This window comes from Camellia sinensis, chromosome 15 (genome assembly GCF_055761805.1).
Source record: "Camellia sinensis isolate YWXY chromosome 15, ASM5576180v1, whole genome shotgun sequence".
NCBI classification, from domain to species: Eukaryota; Viridiplantae; Streptophyta; class Magnoliopsida; order Ericales; family Theaceae; genus Camellia; species Camellia sinensis.
Window position 1 is genome coordinate 5,827,442 of NC_138975.1, and position 17,770 is coordinate 5,845,211.

The 17,770-nt window shown below is 34.1% G+C and overlaps 3 protein-coding genes across 6 annotated transcripts; 1 reads left to right on the forward strand and 2 right to left on the reverse strand.

Moving 5' to 3' along the window:
• Positions 1-290: 290 nt before the first annotated feature.
• On the forward strand, positions 291-7,999 carry LOC114320299 (uncharacterized). 4 transcript variants are annotated; one of them, XR_014356899.1, is made up of 7 exons: positions 291-720; positions 2,591-2,735; positions 3,381-3,641; positions 4,663-4,744; positions 6,444-6,664; positions 6,979-7,261; positions 7,347-7,999. XR_014356899.1 is itself a non-coding variant. In XM_028267448.2 (6 exons), the coding sequence occupies exons 1-6, from the start codon at positions 440-442 to the stop codon at positions 7,626-7,628; spliced, it is 1,272 nt and encodes a 423-aa protein (XP_028123249.2). In that variant the 5' UTR covers positions 291-439; the 3' UTR covers positions 7,629-7,999. The 4 variants fall into 4 exon arrangements, 2 of the variants coding, with proteins under 2 accessions (XP_028123249.2, XP_028123250.2); XR_014356900.1 differs by having other exon boundaries at positions 6,468-6,664; XM_028267448.2 differs by lacking the exon at positions 6,979-7,261.
• Positions 8,000-9,514: 1,515 nt separating this feature from the next.
• Positions 9,515-14,917, reverse strand: LOC145813822 (uncharacterized). The gene is made up of 5 exons (XM_082909934.1): positions 14,693-14,917; positions 11,277-11,354; positions 10,465-11,198; positions 10,311-10,386; positions 9,515-9,826 (listed from the first exon to the last, which is right to left on the reverse strand). Exons 1-5 carry the CDS (start codon positions 14,915-14,917, stop codon positions 9,515-9,517), a joined length of 1,425 nt encoding a protein of 474 aa, XP_082766060.1.
• A 336-nt stretch (positions 14,918-15,253) lies between these two features.
• LOC145813823 (uncharacterized) lies at positions 15,254-16,063 on the reverse strand. The gene has a single exon (XM_082909936.1). The coding sequence runs from the start codon at positions 16,061-16,063 to the stop codon at positions 15,254-15,256; it is 810 nt and encodes a 269-aa protein (XP_082766062.1).
• Positions 16,064-17,770: the final 1,707 nt, after the last annotated feature.

Below are 17,770 nucleotides of genomic sequence, written 5' to 3' on the forward strand. Positions count from 1 at the left end.
CATATAAGCACGGCTCTATGGACAAAGTTTTTGATTATAACTTCCGTTTGGCCTCTCTACTCTGTTGACTTATGTCTATTTTGGTTTGAGGCCGTAGGTAATCTCAGGATTACTGGCCGATTACGTCCTTAACCCATGGGGGCGGGTTCGGGTCGTGACGTTATCACATCAAACCTATAATTATTTCACTTTTTTTTTTTTCCCATAAATATCATATTTAACTAAAAAAAAAAAAAAAATTCAATTATAACACAAAAAATATAAATTGCCTGCTAATATTGCAAATTCCCAAATACCCCCTAATCGCGTTATCATGTGCAACTTTTGCTCAATTTGGCACCGTCGCCTCGCGTGAGAGAAGAGCTCCGACGATGCTAGTAGTAGAGTCTGGTAAAACCTTTTGTTTGTAAAGAGGACAAGACGAGGACGTTGGAGAATAATGCTGGGCGGAGGATTGTCACCGGAGTTTTGGAGGGAAAGCGGAAGCGGAAGCGGAAGCGGAGGTGGAGGTGGAGGTGGATGGGCCACTAATACTTTGGTGGTTCTACTCCTCGTATCGATTTGTCAATTGATTGTGAAAACTAGGCTTTGGTTGGAGTTCATATCCTCATCCTCATCCTTCGTCAATGTTCGATTGAGTTCTGTCGTCTCCCCTTCTCCTAACACTGACTTGAAATTGAAGAATCCCACCGTTTCGCATTCTGCCAACTCCCAAATCCGGTAATCTTCTTCTATGTAATGAATTAATGTGTCTCTCTCTCTCTTTTAGGTGCTCACTCATTTTCTTTTATTTTGATTTCCTTCTCTCTCTCTCTCTCTGTGTGTGTCTACATACATATCTAGGTTTAGCTTAGGCCATCTCCACCTCTTACACTTACTCAAAATTTTGCTCAAATTTAAGTGGAAATTTGAGTAAAGCTTTGTTTGATATTAGCCGCCCCAATGGACAAACTCATATATTATACATAAATTTGTGTAGACGTTTCACTAATGGCAACAGTTGATAAATTTTATAGCCACAAAATAACCCTAAAAATTTTGTGATAACATTCGAGTCTTCCTTAATTTAAGTAAAAATATTGAGTAAAACTCAATTTGTGTAAGTTTGGGTCAAGGAGCCGAGGGTATTTTGAGTGATTTTTGCCAAAATTTGGAAGTTTGATATAGGTTTGAGTCTAGAGTATTGGAGGTGCCCTTAGAACCTTCTTTATTTTTCAAAAAATTACTGAGGAATTTAAATTGGGCTTCAACTGATTGACTTGATCTAACATCAAATTATGAGAAGCTCGGATTGTTTATTCAACCCTTCTCACAAACTCCCTCCTTCCAATCCCAAATGCTTATCATCATCTCTTTGGTCTTCCAGAAAACTAAGAAAATTAATTTATACAAACACAGACACAGACTTTTCTGCAATTTTTTATTTTTATTTTTTATTCTTGTTTTGTTATCCTTATCTTCAGGGAAAAGGCTTAATTAGAAAGGATAAACATCATATAAATGGAAAATGAGGAAGCTAATTGCAAATGAGCTCATCTGCACCACAAATGTCTCATGCGCATTCCATTGATTTGCATAACAGCCTGTATGAATTGAGGGTTTGGTGAAAAAAGAAAAGATACGGAGAGAATGAGATATCTCATCTCTTGTTTGGATAATTAAAAGATAAGGCCTATACTTGTAACTATTATCTCCATTTTGTTGCTCCCCAAACCTACCAATTTTGGAGAGATTCATGTGTATTTGGAGCTGTAAATGGGTGAGATTGTAGCAAAGCTGTTTTTTGAATCTCTCCAAATGTGGATGGAGATATTTGGAAAGTGATGAGGATTAAAAAGGCATTGGATAAGGAAAGATTTAATGACTTCTGGAATGAAAGATATCATTATTATTCCCGAACGGACTGTTCATATACTTGGTGGAACACCAAAATAATAGTATTTTTCTTTTCTTTTCTTTCCCCTCAATCTGATTGTCCACACAATCAAATTCAGTAGAGTACCCTCATTATATTTCATCCTTCCTTTTGCTGATTTAGATTGAGGTCATTATTGATATATGGCCTGTCAATGTTGTAATCTTCTCTGGCCCCATTCATCCAAACATAAAAATACATTTATGGATAAAGAAGACAGGAGATATAAAATTCATTGTTAAAAATGAAACTTTCCATAAACCCAGATGAAGACACATGGTTAAACTTCACCTAACTAAAGAATAACATAGCCCATCAACATACACAGAGCCCCTAGAATAAAATGGTTCTATATACAATTGAAGGATGAAACAATAAAGATTTATGTAGCTGACATTGAGTAGTTAGGATTACGATCTTGCTGACTTGAGCCGAGTTCTACTTTTCTCTTGATGCATACCAGCCTGTATGAGTTCCCAACTGACTGTAATACAGCAAAAATGAATAGCAACAGTGTCAGAGTTAAATCGGAATGCCTTTTGACCCCAACCAAACTGGTTGGTTTTACTTGGCCTTACTAAGTGTATTTATGCCATTATGATACATTCACAATTGTGAATTAGAAATATCCATTTGGTTGTTTAGCTAGCATTGAAGTTCTGTTTCTTATTGCAGAATTTCCGGGATCATATCAGATTTGGATTTGAAGAATTTAATTGACAATTTGGATGAGAAGTCCCCTGGGTATCAGAAATGGGATAATGTCGTAGACAGACGTAACAGTCTTCTTGCTTACAGTGCAAAATGCTGTAAACCAAAGGTTCCTGCTTTTATTCTTAATCCCTGTGGAATACAGAGAGATTTAATTTTCAAGTTTTCCCAAGCACTAATTGTTTGGAAACCACGGTTATGATCTTTAGATTGTGTAGTTAATAAAAGTGTTAGAATGAACCTTTTGGTTTTTCAACTTTTTAGTGGGTAAAGTATTTTAGTTAACATTGAAAGATTATTGAACTGTATTCACTCTATAAGTTCCATTCCCATACAGTGTTTGATTTATATAAATATATTAAAATAATTAGAGATACTTGTTACTGAATGCTAAATTTGTTTTGTGCGTGCTAGTTTTAAAATCGCTACAGATAGAGTTTTATCTTTGAATTTTTAAAGAGTTGGTGCCTACAATTTTCAGCACTAAAATATTTCAGTACTAATGTCTCAGTCATGTGGGACAACCTCTTCGTAATGTTTAAATGAAAGCTCTTTGCGAGTGTGTGTTCAACTAGACATATATGTCAGTATAACGGTTTCTTCGATTGGCTTGTGAGTTTTATCTCACCAATTTGATTTAGATTTAACTTTAATGACTAAATGAACGTAATAATTCTTGTTCATGTTGGTACTTGTTGCTTACTTTCTCACTATTGGTCCAGCAAATCTGGCTAAAATGTCTTTTTGCATGCAGGATGGTCCCCTGAAATATTTAAGTGTGACAATTTTTGAGAATTGTTCTGCAAAGATGCTGAGAGATTTCTACATGAATAATACTTATAGAAAGAAGTGGGACAAAACCCTGATTGAGCATGAGCAGTTGCAGGTTGATGAAAGTAATGGGACTGAAATTGGTCGAACAATAAAAAAGTTTCCGTTTCTGACACCAAGAGAGTACATATTAGCTTGGAGAGTCTGGGAAGCAAAAGATGGAACCTCCTACTGTTTTAGTAAGGTATCTTTTCGTAAAATGAATCCATTTTTTTTTAGTACCCATAAAATCCATCCATGATTGTGTGACTTGTCTGCTTTAAAGTATTGCTAAACTTTATATTCAGGTAATATGTCATAATGTTTTGAATGTCTTTGCTTTTATCTCTATATCACCCCTGCTCCTTTCTAAAGACTCCAATGCTATTGCTCTTCTCTATCATATAGCAAGATTCTAATAGGAGAACGCATTATGTTAGAACCAATATTGGTTCAATATTTTCTATCACATGGGAGCAGAACTCTGTTATGAGATTGCATTATGTTAGATCTAGTGATGGTCAATATTTCCTAGTTTATGTAACATCAGAAGATATCCTTTCTTGCTTAATTATTGCAAATGTCAACTATTCATTATCTTAATGTTTTCAATCATCACTTCTCCATTATTTATATTTCTATTATTACTAAAGTTACATTTTATATATTTAGTTTTATTTCTACTAATTTTAAGCCCTTTTGACTCGAGTGCTTCTGTCTAGATTTATAATTAGTGTAAATTCATTCCTTAGTTTCATCTACCAACAATATCATCTACAAACAACATCAACTATGAAACATCATCCTGAATATGTTTAGTTAATTCATCCATGACTAAGGAAAATAGTTACGGATTCAAAGCTGATCCTTGATGCAATCTTACTATGATTGGAAATTCACTAGTTTATCCTGCATGTGATGTAATTGTGGTCACAATCCCATCATACATGTCTTCCATCACATCAATATACCTTTGCTCATTTTTTTTTTTCCTCCAACACCCATTATATTATATCTATGGGCACCCTATGGTAGTTATTTATTTATTTATTTATTTATTTTTGTATAAAATCCATGGACCAACATTTCAAATAGATGCAGTGCTTTATCTTGGAGTATGCTCTATCTTCCAAACTTTTTCTTTACTTGTGCAAGTTTTATTATATGCTCCTGTGATGATTATCTGATCTTTATTTGAAGTAATTTTTTGTTTACACCATGAATAGGAATGTGAACATCCTTTGGCCCCCAGACAGAAGAAGTATGTACGTGTTGAATTGTTTAGATCTGGTTGGCAAATCAGGAAAGGCAAGTTTCTGAGTAACCCCACTCATTCTCCTCTTTATTAAAAGAACTGGTAAACTGCTCTATAGTGAGTTGGTCACATTTGTTTCAACCACTATACTTAATTTAAATTGTGATAAATAAATGTAGCTGTTAAATTGTTGATCATTGACTCATCTAAAAGCTTAAGCTGTGAGAGTGAGGAATAACTTTATTAGTATCCTTAACAAGCCTCCTCACGTGGGCAAACTCTCCTCTCCTCCATAAGTGGGACAAATATATGTAAGTATTATAATTGTCGGGTAAGTGGTCAGGTTCAAACACAAGATCTATTACCTTTGATGCTGTGTTAAAACTTGAAATAGAAGAAGTGAATGAAAGAGAAAAAGCGAGAAACAAATGTATAACATGGTTTGGCCACCATAGCCTACATCCACAACACAACCCTGAAAGGGCTCTACATCTTCTCTTACTACTTTCTCACATTTTCGTTATAATCAGCCACACAAATATATATATGATGCTAAATACAATATGTGTATAAACATGTAAAACATTCAAATCATGGAGTATTTTATTGGGTCAATCTCTTCAACAAATTTCGTGACCATGATTCTTCCAAACAATCCCATGTTTCGCTCTATTATTGGATCATTTAATTCAAATATATGAGAACCAGGTCTGCACAATGCTTGGTCTGGAATAATCTTCAACATTCCCCTCAAGTTGGAGCACAAAAATTTGAATTCGAGCACTTCGGATTCAAGTGTCCAACTTGCACTTCGAAACATGATATGTAGAAATCAATTATTGCCAAAATGCACTACAGCCTCTTGAGTGCAGTGAATTGAGTTATCAAGATCAATAGGATGATTCTTGATGCAAGATCATAAAACACGGTATAAAACAGGATGATGAGCAATAAAAGTACAAAAAAGGCTCTATAACAAAGAGATAAAATAGCAATGAGCAATAATAGTTGGTGAGAGGTTCCCCTTAATGATATTTTTCAGGAGAAACTCACTTGTTCTCACAAGGTAACCAAGATTTCCAACCTGACACAAACCTCTATCGTGATGCCAGATGTTAGAAAGCATTTGCATGGAATAATATCTACATGCAACATGACTAGAAGTTATTCATGAAAATTAACGATTCAAAATCAGTGGAACAGAAACAATAAAACTATAGTCCCGCGTGGGCAGTATTTGAGTTATTTTATTTCTTTGAATTAAAACTTTAGAAACAGTACTTTGACGAACTGAATTGGCCTGTTCGCATGCAAGTTTTAATCCCAGTGGTAAACCAGTCAGTATCTGCACTGGAGGCACCAAAATCCGATACGAACCAGCTGGTTTTTATAACCATGATAGCGGCACAAATTGAATGTTGAGTGAAGAAGCTTGCTTAGCACATAAGAAATTAAACCTCCATGAGTGGTAGTTCTGATGAAGTTATTTGAGCTTGGTTCAATCTCAAGACTGGCTTGTCTGTCCTGTTCATAAATAAAAAAGGAAAAAATGCTCTAGATTGGGTTTGGCCAATGACAAATTTCAAGCAAGCCAAGTTGAACAGCAAAAAATTCTGGTTGACTCAACTCATTTGCACATTTAACCTCAGTTGGCTTTTTGGTAGCAATGTAGTATAAATGGGTGCTTGTCATCGTTAAAATCTATTTTTTGTCCTCTCATAAGGTGACTGGGCTCTGATTTGGCTTTGGTAGTTTTGTGTGATTTCCTTGTCACAGTACCTGGCAGAAATGCTTGTGAGATCAAAATGGTGCACCAGGAAGATGCTGGTTTGAACGTTGAGGTGGCAAAGTTGGCCTTTGCAAAGGGCATTTGGAGTTACGTCTGCAAGATGGATAATGCGTTGCGCAAATACCCTTCCGCCAACTGTCCTCAATCAAGTTTGGGTGACACTGCAATCACTCGCATTCAGAAGGTCATTGCTATTTCCTTTATATTTAACTACTGGTTGTTCTATATGCCTTCACTTGCACCTTCCTGGTCAAGTAGCAGTCGTCAGGTTTACACAACATTTATTCTGAATTTTTAAAGATAAGATTACCAGTGCCTTCGTGAGACTGGGTTTCTGTTTCCTTCATATTTAACTACAGGTTATGAGGTTATGGTGAGTTTTTGGAACTTCATTGCAAAAATGTTGACTCAAATTGGTTTCATTGTGTCGTGTGATATAAACGTGGTTATGTAGTAGAGAGTTTATGGCATCAACTACTACTCTACTATTGCCTGCAGCACTCTGGGCTTGAGAAATAGTGGACTTGGATCATCCTGGTGCATTTCAAACCCAAACTTAGGTTCACAACCAGCAGGAATTCACAACTTGATGTGACCAGACATGATGATCAGCTCAATTGATGGGTCAATTCTATGTCTTCACTTACACCTTCCTGGCCAAAGACGCGGTGGCTGGGTTGTCATAACACTCTTTTTATATACATCTAACGATAGGACTACCAGTGCCTTTGGTATATTGAGGATTTAATAATTATTGTTACCAAGCATTACCAAGCTTCAAGTGAGTTTGCATTCTTTGCAGAATGCTGTTTCTGTGTATTCATTGTGATTATATATATTATTTATTTCTAATTTCTAATGTGTAGGTCCCGATGGGATTAGATACCAAAACCAATACATCTGGCCCAGCTTTTCCGGAAGCCTCTGCAACAAGTGCGTCTTGTTGCGAAATTGCCCGTGAAGGCAGTGAAAGGAAACTCTCAAGAAGGCCTTCAAGTAAATTGATAGCCAATGGGCTAATTCTCCTTGGTGGTGTAATCTGCATGTCTCGTGGTCACTCTAAGTTGGGTGCAATGGTAGCGATGGCATGCATCTTGACTAAGTTGACTAAGCGCGATCCTCCATTAAGCCAAAGCAGGCAAACTTAGGCATGCGCTTGTTGCAGCTTGAACTGCTGATACAGGTTCTTTAACTGTACCATGCTCCGTAATCGAAGACATCAGTGGCACCACACTTCCCTGGTTTGCTTGAAATATTTGGTGTTGACATTACTGGAGCGGTAAATATTTTGGTAAATATTTCTATATTTGGAAAACTGGTTTCCATGGAATATATATTATTAGAGGAGGCTGTTTTGTTTTCTGTCTACTTATGCCTTCGTCTTGTATTCCTTTTGCCCTTTTTTTTCTTTCACCGTCAAACATTTTTAACGCCTGCAAGGGTAGTCTTGCAAGTTGTTGTAAAGTAAATATATGTACGCTAACACTCCGTGCTTGGATAAGAAAGATGGCTTTTTTTATGTTTGGTTTATAAATTAGGTGAGAAATAGTGAAAGATAATTCAGATTAATTGGAATATTATAGATGCATTATGGATAAATTATAAATACACATACTGAGGTTTGTTTAAAATACGAATTGTCTTATGTGGTTTGAAAAATTACAAGTGTCTTCCTGTTAGAATTTTTTATTTAACTGAATTGATTTAAAAAATAAAATTTCTAACTGTTCATCTATACAATAATAAAATTATCTGAATTATTAATTGAAATAAAATTTTAACATTATTAAAAATGATTAATTAACTTGATGATTTATTAATAAAATAATCTATTTGTTATGAAATTAGAAATTTTAGGAGGCATAATGTAATTTTTAGAACTATATAGAGTAATTTGTAATTTAAGTAAACTTCAGGGGAGGCTCTATTTACACACCACTTTTCCTCTCAAGGCAAACCACTTCTAAAGTCGCACCAAAAATAAATATTTTTCTCATCACACATCACAAATTTATATATTTATCCTTATTCATACACCCACCCACAACAATATACACACAAAGTTTCATCTTTGCCCCCACACAGCTACACACCCCACACCCACAATATTCATCTCCCCCTCCATTCTATATTCACACCGGTGAACACCATTGTTGAAAACACTCATCAAGACGTCGTCAGTAGTGTTGCTCAACACAATTGGAACTTCACATTGGAGATTTATTAGGTGAGTTATTATTTATTTTAGGGGTTTATGCACTTATCTCCATTGGCATGAAGTTTGTATTTGAGTGAATTGTATTTGAGTGAATCGTTCGACACTGGGTATTCGAACCCTAAATTCGTTCGGCAGTTGATTTTTGGACAACACAATTTTGTACGGGTGGTGACTGTCGAACATGTTCGGTTGTAGATTGCCAAACATGTACAGTATGTTCGGACAGATACTGTCGAACATTTTATTTATTTATTTATTTATTATTATTATTTTTTTAACATGGAACCCACTAAATATTATATTTAGTTAATATGCTTGTTGGTACATCAATTACGTTTTTAACATAATTGTTTTTGTTGGATTAGATAACTATAGAAAATACTAACAAGCAGTATCTTCATTCTAAAGAATAGATGATGAGTAATATATAAGAGGCTCATGATTCTCATTTCCTGCAACTAAATCCCAACCTCTAGAAATTAAACAATGAAAACAATGAAAATTCCATATGGTCACCAATTCTTGACCATTCCTTACTTCCCATATTGGGATGAGCTCGCTCTTCCTTTCCATCGTAAACTTGAAACTGACTTGAAGCAGATGAGAAATGCACTCTAGATGTCTTAAATACTATTCATCTGCGAAGAGAAGATGAAAAACTGACAAATTATGCCCCTACCTTGCAAGCCTCAAACCATCTAGTTATACTCCCTAGACTATCATCCTACTCAATGTCTCCAATGTGATGAATTAAAAGGAGACAGTGGATCATCTTGCCACGACCATTTTGAGCTAGAAAAGAAAACCATGGGACAACTATTCTCTAATACTGAAAACTTCATAGTACAAATGCCTCCAGTGTGGGTTAATGCTATCAAGTGGTATTGGACGACCCTGCCAGATGTAATCCGCAATCTCATGGGCACACGGTAACCCGTGTGTTTGTCGAACAACACATCCACATACTGAAGCATCAATGCCAACATCATTCGCTCGCTTACTCTCCTCTAAGACATGATCTAATGCAGTAATAGAGATATTGCTTCGGAGCTCTCTAAAATGGGATGGTTTGAACTGGTGTTGTACAACGGTTAAACTCTTCTCAAACGATGCCTTAATATCAACATACTGCAACTCAAGTAAACTATGGATCTTGGTCCAAGAACACTCAAAATTTACTTGGTTAGAACCAAGTTGCCATTTCAATTTTGCATGTGCACTTTTAGCCCTGTGTACAATGGAAATAATTAACATAATGAAGTTTAAATAATCAAAATCATAATGTAAGGTAGACAAATATATATTACCTGTTGGTTGTAACATTCCCGAAGTGCATACAACTATCTGTCCATACGACAACAAACTTATCCTTTTATGGAATTAACCAACTTTGTGGCACATATTGCACTGCCTCAGGATATGTATCAAAATCTGCAAGTAGCCTAGCAAGGTGTTCATTGTATTCAAGCTTAGTTGAGGAGAGTACTAAGAAATTCCATAAAGAGATAAACTTGTCCCATTCGTACTTACTCTTAAACATTTTCTTGCATTTTGCTAGTACATTTTTACTAATATGCCATCGGCATAATAAATGTTGAGATATAGAAAATACCCTGTCAATAGCATTTATCAAAGCAAGCTCCCTGTCTGTGACAATCACCTCAGGAATAGCAATGTCATACAAGAGACTACACAATGTAGTTAACACTCAAACGTAGTTATCAATCCGCTCAAATTGGAGATATGCAAAGGCTAGGGAGAATGACATATCAGTGGATGTCACACCAACTATCTCAAGAAGAGGAAAACGATATCGATTTGTCTTATATGTGCAGTCCATGATCAACAACTTTGGAAATGAACGGAGCAAATCTAAACTGACAGGATGTGCCCAAAACAAGTCTGTGACAGTCATTGTGTTGTTGTCACACCTATGTCGCTCAATGTAATTATGCTTTTCTAACTCACCCAACAAATGTTGCATTTGTGATCTCCCAGCTTTCTCAATAACATTATTCCTATGACGTACATTGTAAGTGGTTTTCATAGTGGTTACATTCAAAGCATCCTTTCGTTTCACTGTAACCAAAATCTCTTTCGGTCTGACCATTCTTTTGGACATATCCACTAATAATGATGTTTCCTCCTCAGATAATCTCCTTGCAAATGAATGTCCTTCAAAATGTTTTGCAGGAGCATGGTTATGCATTCCACATGCTACATCTGCCATCCAATCATCATCAACCATCAACTTACGAGCCTTCAACTCAAAGGGACACCCACATTTCTTTGTACCCGTTATCTTCACAATTTTTTTGCTTGAATCATCTCCTTTTAATTTCTTATGAGCTCTGTATTGACCACTTCTCTCACAGGCAAGAAATATCCTTGGTGTCCTATGGCCACCACCATAGTCCGATGTCTTGATGACAATCACAAACCCATTTTTCCTTCCAACGTCTCGTACCCAACTGAGCGATTCTTCTTTGCTCTTGAAAACCTACAAGTCAAATTCAACAAAGTCATTAAACATTCGAAAACAAAAAGAAAAAAATACTAATTTTCGACATGAGACTACCTCATTAGTAATAAATTGACTCGTGTAGTCAATAAGACCCCCAGATCCAACATTACTGCATTCCATGGATGCATAGTTCTGAAAAAAAAAAAAAATTTATAACTGTTTGGCAGTACAGAGTTGAGTTAAATGAAAAAGTTCGATCGTAGTAATCCGAACAAATTGCACTTGTTCGATTGTAGTATGTTGAACAGATGTAAGTTGTTCGATTGTAGTTTGTCGAACAATGATATATCACACCTTTGGTTAACCGAACAACGATTTACCACTCATAAACGAAAACGAAGACGAAAACAACAAAAAAATAACCTTTTCATTGGTCCATTGTTCCGAATGAGAATTGTTAGATGCATCCTTCATTGAATCCAATCAAAATCTTCAATAATACTATATTTTTGATTATTTGTTGAAGGGTTTTTGATTTTAGTTTTAGGGTTTTTGGATTCTTGATAGAGAAGATACGTAAGGAACAAGTTTGAAATTGATGATTTATATTATATTGATTCTTGTCCTTTATGGTAAATACATAAATGGGGTGTGTCATTACTTGTCCTTTATAGTCATTTTACTTAAGGTTAAAATTGTAATAAAAAATAAATTAATTAATGGTTTGCCTTAAGAGGGAAAGTGGTGTGTAAATAGAATGACCCAAACTTCAGGGGGATGTTTGTAATTTACCCATTCATTTATTGATTGTATTTGTTTTTAAAATAATATATGGTCTATAAATTAAGAATATATCTTGAGATTTGCTTAAAATATTAATTATCTTTTATAATTATGAAAATTACATTGTGCCATTTCAAATTCTAATGACATAACAAATAATTCATTTCATTAATTATTTGTGAAAATATTAACTAGGGTATGTCCGTGCCTGAAGGCATGGTGAAAATATTGTTGGAATGAAAATGTAATTGAATATAAAATTATTGGGTTAAAATGTAATTTATTCAATTTATTGAAAAAAAAAATTGAGGTGAAAATATAAATAGATGGTCCGTATGGTTTTGAATTTTCAAATGAATTTTATAATTAGATTTTTGAAAAGAGTTTGTCAAACTTAAAATTGTGTTTGGTTGTATATATTAAAAATAAGTTTTGCAAATTTAAAATTCAAAACTTACTTAGTTTTGGAGTTTCCAAAAATAGTTTTTAAATTTTTAGTGAACTTTTTAATATTTTAATCGAAATATTTTTCACTTTTCAGATTCACTCAATTTTAATATTTTGAAAAATTATAAAATTTAGAGAGATGTAACTTAATAAAAAAAATTAGACCTTCCTTGTCTGTAGTGCAAACTTAACGATAAATATATAAAAATTGTCCAATTGAATTTAACAATAAGTTTAGCTATAAATTTTTATTTTTAACAATAAACAAGTTTCAATAATATTATTGTGATTGATATAGTATTTGAACTCAAATTCTCAATGCAAAAATAGAGTTGTGTTTTTGTTTGTCAAATAGAAATTTAAATGGCAAAAAATGGTATGGTCTATGATTAGTAGTGGTGGAGGCAATGTGATGGAAATTGCTACAATTTATCAAGAAAATGTAAAAATAATGATGACACAATTATTACCTTGGCCAAGAAAATGTGAAAACGTGAAAAATAGTGACGGCACAAATGCAAACAAAGACAGGATCACCAAATATTTACTATTGTAGTATTTTTGTTTATTTAACACACCTGCAATTTGTAACAAAAAATAATCACTTTATTACCCTAGCAAATAACAATACCCAAATAAATTTCTATATTCCAATTTGTTTAGATATTGAGCTTTGGTTAAAATAAAGAAGAGAGATCTCATGGCTATAGGTTTGCATCAATTTTAATCTAATGGTTGAAATCTACCAATTTTTATGGTTTGGTGGTCAGTTTATTGTGCAGAAAATTAAATAAATGAAATAGTGAAAATTAAATAAATAAAATGGTAAATAAATCAATTTAAACATAAATTTTGCAAATTTATAGGTAAAGAAAATAGTGAAAAGTAAACACATAAATGCTACGTAAAATTCAAGTACGACAAAAGTATAAGATTTTAAACAAACAACAAGATGTAAGTCCCACAAACAATACAAATCAGACGAAATACGCTAGCCAATGCTCTGCAATAGAAAAAAATAAACAACAAATTAAGCACACCAGTCAGTGCTCTGCAATACAAAAAAAATGCCAAATAAAAAATTATGCACACCAGCCAATGTTCTGTAATACAAAGAAAATGTAAAACAGCAAATTAAGCACATCAACCAATATTAGGAAGCAAAAATTCAAATTCAACCAAATAAAGATATGATTAGTTTTCTTTAACCTAATTCAAGAGCATATTAGGGAAAAAAAAACAAAAAACGAAAAAGACTATATCACCTAGTGTGTTACATTTACAAAAACAAACTCATAGCATAAGCCAATAATTCAAATGAAAACATACATTTAAACTTAGTTATAAATTTCACATAGATAAAAGGCTTTACAAAACTATTGTAAGTAATAAAATTTACATCGATAAGAACCTTTACAAAATTTGGATCGTAGCTAGCATATGTATGCTTTTCACAAAAATAAATATGATCTTCAAACTTATTTTTTCTTAGAATTCGTAGGAGCGCCTCATCACTTTCTAAAAAGTCTTTGTATCAATTTGTATGTATCCCCAGTTAGGAGCATGCACGACAATCTACTAATTTATGAAAATAAAAAGTTAGTATATTAGTAAAAGAAAATCTCTCTCTCTCTCTATATATATATATCAAAATACTTTCAAATTGAAATTACCTTGTTACATCCCCATCGAAGCAATCTAGTTGCATTTATCTTTTTGAGCTCTATATATTTTTTAACCCAATCCTACAAAAGTCGACATATATAGTAAAATATTTTATAAATAATAATTTGTAATCAATAGCAGCAAATTTATCAATAAATAAATTGTACCTTTTGACAAAAGTGATTTGATCCATAAGTAACACTATAACAAAATTTCAGGATAAACAAGGTTTGTAGTAGAATCTGGCTCATCATTGGGAAGGAGGACACTTATACGATCAAAAGATGTGCATCTAGCTAGGGCCATGTACAGTTGCCCATGACTAAACATTGGTGTGCGCAAATCAACTCCAACAAATTTCACAGATTGTCCTTGAGATTTATTAATGGTCAGGGCATATGCCAATCGAATTGGAAATTGACATCTTGTCATTTGGAAAAGCATTTATGAAGAAGACAGTGTCAAGGATATCCTTGGTATGAATACCAAATTGCCAAATTTTTCTCCAGTTAAAACTTGAGCTTCAATTATACAAGTATTGCATCTAGAAACCATCAATCTTGTGCCTTGTACAGTCCATCTTTTGGTGCAATATTTCTTAACAACATTTTAGGACAATCCACTTTCAACTCTACCTTAAAAGCTGGTAGCCCAGGAGGATCTAATGAATTTAAATACTCATTAGGATATCTATTTATTATAGTACGATCAATTTCATCATCTTCATACATCTCGTTTGTTGCCAGATAAGTATGTGTTACCGGAAAAATATTCAATGCAGCAGTATTGATAGCACTGACATCATCATTCCATGTAGAAAGAATTGCACGTTCAGTTAAAAATGTGGTAGTCGATGTCATTGCCACATGCAGTTGCGGATAAACTACTGAGATTATGTCTTTTAGATCTTGGCATTTGTGTATTGTTGATGGAAGTTTAACAATTTCTTGAGGATTGGTCCCAATCTATTTATAAAAATAAATAAATAAAATAGTAAGTAAAATCAAATAAAGTAAATAAACGTAAATGTATTTCGTCAATTTAAAAGCAACATATAATAGAGAAAAAGTTTGAAGAAATATTACCTCCATCAAGAATTTTGCAAAATTAGCGTTTCCAAGATTTGCATGATTCAAGCACATGTTCAAATTTAAAGATAGAACATGTATATCTTTCCATGGAAAAGAGTGTCTTAATTATGCATTCACAATTTGCTCACAGACTCCTTTGGTTATAACTGGTGAGATTTGTCGAAAATCTCTACCAAGAACTATAGTGATACCCCCAAAGGGCTTTTCACTATTACAAGTGTCCCGAAGTGTGCGATCAACTGCCTTAAAACAATGTCTATATTGCATAGGAACTTCATCCCAGATTATAAGTTTTGTTTCTCTAAATAATTCTGCTTGTAATAGTTGCTTGCTAAATCCACAAATTGAATTTTCCAATACATCTAACGGAATGTAAAATGTTGAATGAGTAGTGCGATCTCCTACCAGTAACAATGATACAATTCCAGATGAAGCCACGGTAATAACAATATGGCCAAGGCTGCGACACCTCAATGCAATCGTATTGTACAAAAACGTTTTTCCTGTTCCGGCACTTCCATTCAAAAAGAACATAGTTCCTTGATTTTCAAAGACTGAGGAAGTGATTGCATCATAAGCTATTCGTTGATCATTATTGAGGTGATCAATAATAATTTCTACACTCCCATTTATAGAAGGTTGTGGCATTGACGGGAAGTCAATTAAATTTTTTCCTGATTCTTGGAGCATTTGATTCAAAAGATATAGACCACAGTCTTCAATTTGAGCTTCAGTTGGTTCAGAAATGGTAATCAATATTCGAATCTTATGTGCAAGATCATCACATATATGCATTGAAAATTGATTCCATAACGCATATGGTTGTAGTGGACAGCACTGAGTAAGAATAATATAAACAATCTCCTTAATTGATAATAGCTGCAACCTCTTTGAGGCATTGTATCCATTCCTCATTATCTTCTAAAAGTCCTTTTGCAACACATGCTGATTTAAACGTATCATGCAAAACATCATTGACTGTGCGTAAGCATTGAAACGATTTTGGTCCTTTGACAACAGTTAATAGCAAATGCAAATATAATCTCTCACCACAATTAGGGCTAGCAAAGTACATTATACCGATTGCATATCCCTGCTGTCTTGGTTTCCATCTCTTTTCTGAATTAAGCCAAACAAAATGTTGTGAAAATTCTTGGTAAGTGAATGGACATTCATCTTCCATAGAAGCGCAACATGCAAAAAAACTAGTAAGAGTTGACATTTGTTGTCCAGCTCTAGAAACAATTGCTTTTAATGATTCATCAAGATTAGACGCGGTGCATTCCTGGTAAATAAAGTGCTAAGCATACAACTGTTGGTATCTCTGCATGCAATGGATGACCAAATATTTGCCAAGTAGTTTCTAGAGATCCGATATGCCTCGTATCGAGATATTGTTGGATCTCATTTATCAATCCCAACACCATCATTGTATGATTATAACCCTTGTAAATGTACTCGTGTATATATTTGACACATCTCATTCCGGCACAAACTTCCACATTTATGTGACAGTTGAAACGTTTAGAAAGATATGCATTGTATGGTATGACGCCTCTATTATCAACTTCTTTCCCCCTCACAATATGAACTTGACCATTATTGTGACGACGATAGATAGGATATCCATTTTGATCAATAGTAGTTGTTTTTAGGAACGCTCGAGGGTATCTCTTAGTGTATTTACTATTTTCCATACATGGTGCTTGTGGATTTTGAGCACTACATGGTTTATGTACCAAACAACACTTGATAGTTTCAAAAAGCATAGGTTCATCTTTTGGATCTGGAAATTCTACACAAACCAATTTGTCTACTTGAGCATATGTTTGAATTTTGTCTAGACCCTTAAGAATAGAATTGCATGCATTGAGGAAGGCCTCTTTTTTGGAGTTCAATTGTAAAAACATGTGCAACTTTATTACCAAACACTCGATTTGTTTCTATCTCCTTCATCAAACACTTTCTCTTCAACTGAAAAACATGGGCAATTAAATCAGGACGGTCAGTAGGTTTTTGGTGTGGTAATAATGCTGAAGTAATTTCTGGTCAATTAGGATTTGCAGTCATGGAGAGAAAATGTCTGGAGTTGGTTGTATTGTGTGATAGCCATTGAATCTTGAAAGATTTCAAACGTGTGTCTAGGACCTTCAGGAAATGAGGATGACAAAACAAACCTTTGATCAATTTGATTAGGTCGCAGGTCATTTCGATCAATATCTGTCAAATCTTGGTAAAGTTTGGCACGGATTTTCCCTTGATTAAGCTTGTAGTAAGTCAACCTATTTTGCTCAGTTGTGGCCCAAGCATCGAAACAATTTTCTAGCTCTTAAAATTGTTGAATACTCTGTGGGCCGTTCAAATAAATGATAACTATAAAAATCCATTTGAGTAAGCCGATCAGTTGAAGGCTGATCACGTTGAACATCTCACAGTTTTATCTCAGGTTCCCATCCAAGCTCACCATGTGGAAGTAATAAAACATAATGTAATGGAAAATATGCTGGGTGACATTCATTGATTTGCATTAGCTCACTATTTCCTTTTAGATGTAAGATAACATCTCTCATTCCACTAACCTTGGTTCCATCACCTGGTATTACAACTGCAATCTCATATGTA

Bases quoted from the DNA above. Each gene is read 5' to 3' on its own strand.
- LOC114320299 (XM_028267448.2), top strand. From the start codon at position 440: ATGCTGGGCGGAGGATTGTCACCGGAGTTTTGGAGGGAAAGCGGAAGC. The intron at 4,745-6,443 runs GCAAGTTTCTGA...TGGCTTTGGTAG, and splicing joins TGGTTGGCAAATCAGGAAAG to TTTTGTGTGATTTCCTTGTC. The intron at 6,665-7,346 runs GTCATTGCTATT...TCTAATGTGTAG, and splicing joins CAATCACTCGCATTCAGAAG to GTCCCGATGGGATTAGATAC.
- LOC145813823 (XM_082909936.1), bottom strand. From the start codon at position 16,063: ATGAGGAATGGATACAATGCCTCAAAGAGGTTGCAGCTATTATCAATT.
- LOC145813822 (XM_082909934.1), bottom strand. From the start codon at position 14,917: ATGACATCGACTACCACATTTTTAACTGAACGTGCAATTCTTTCTACA. The intron at 11,355-14,692 runs GTAGAGTTGAAA...TTTTTTTTTCAG, and splicing joins CTGGGCTACCAGCTTTTAAG to AACTATGCATCCATGGAATG. The intron at 10,387-10,464 runs GTCATTCTCCCT...TACATTGTGTAG, and splicing joins GGTGTGACATCCACTGATAT to TCTCTTGTATGACATTGCTA.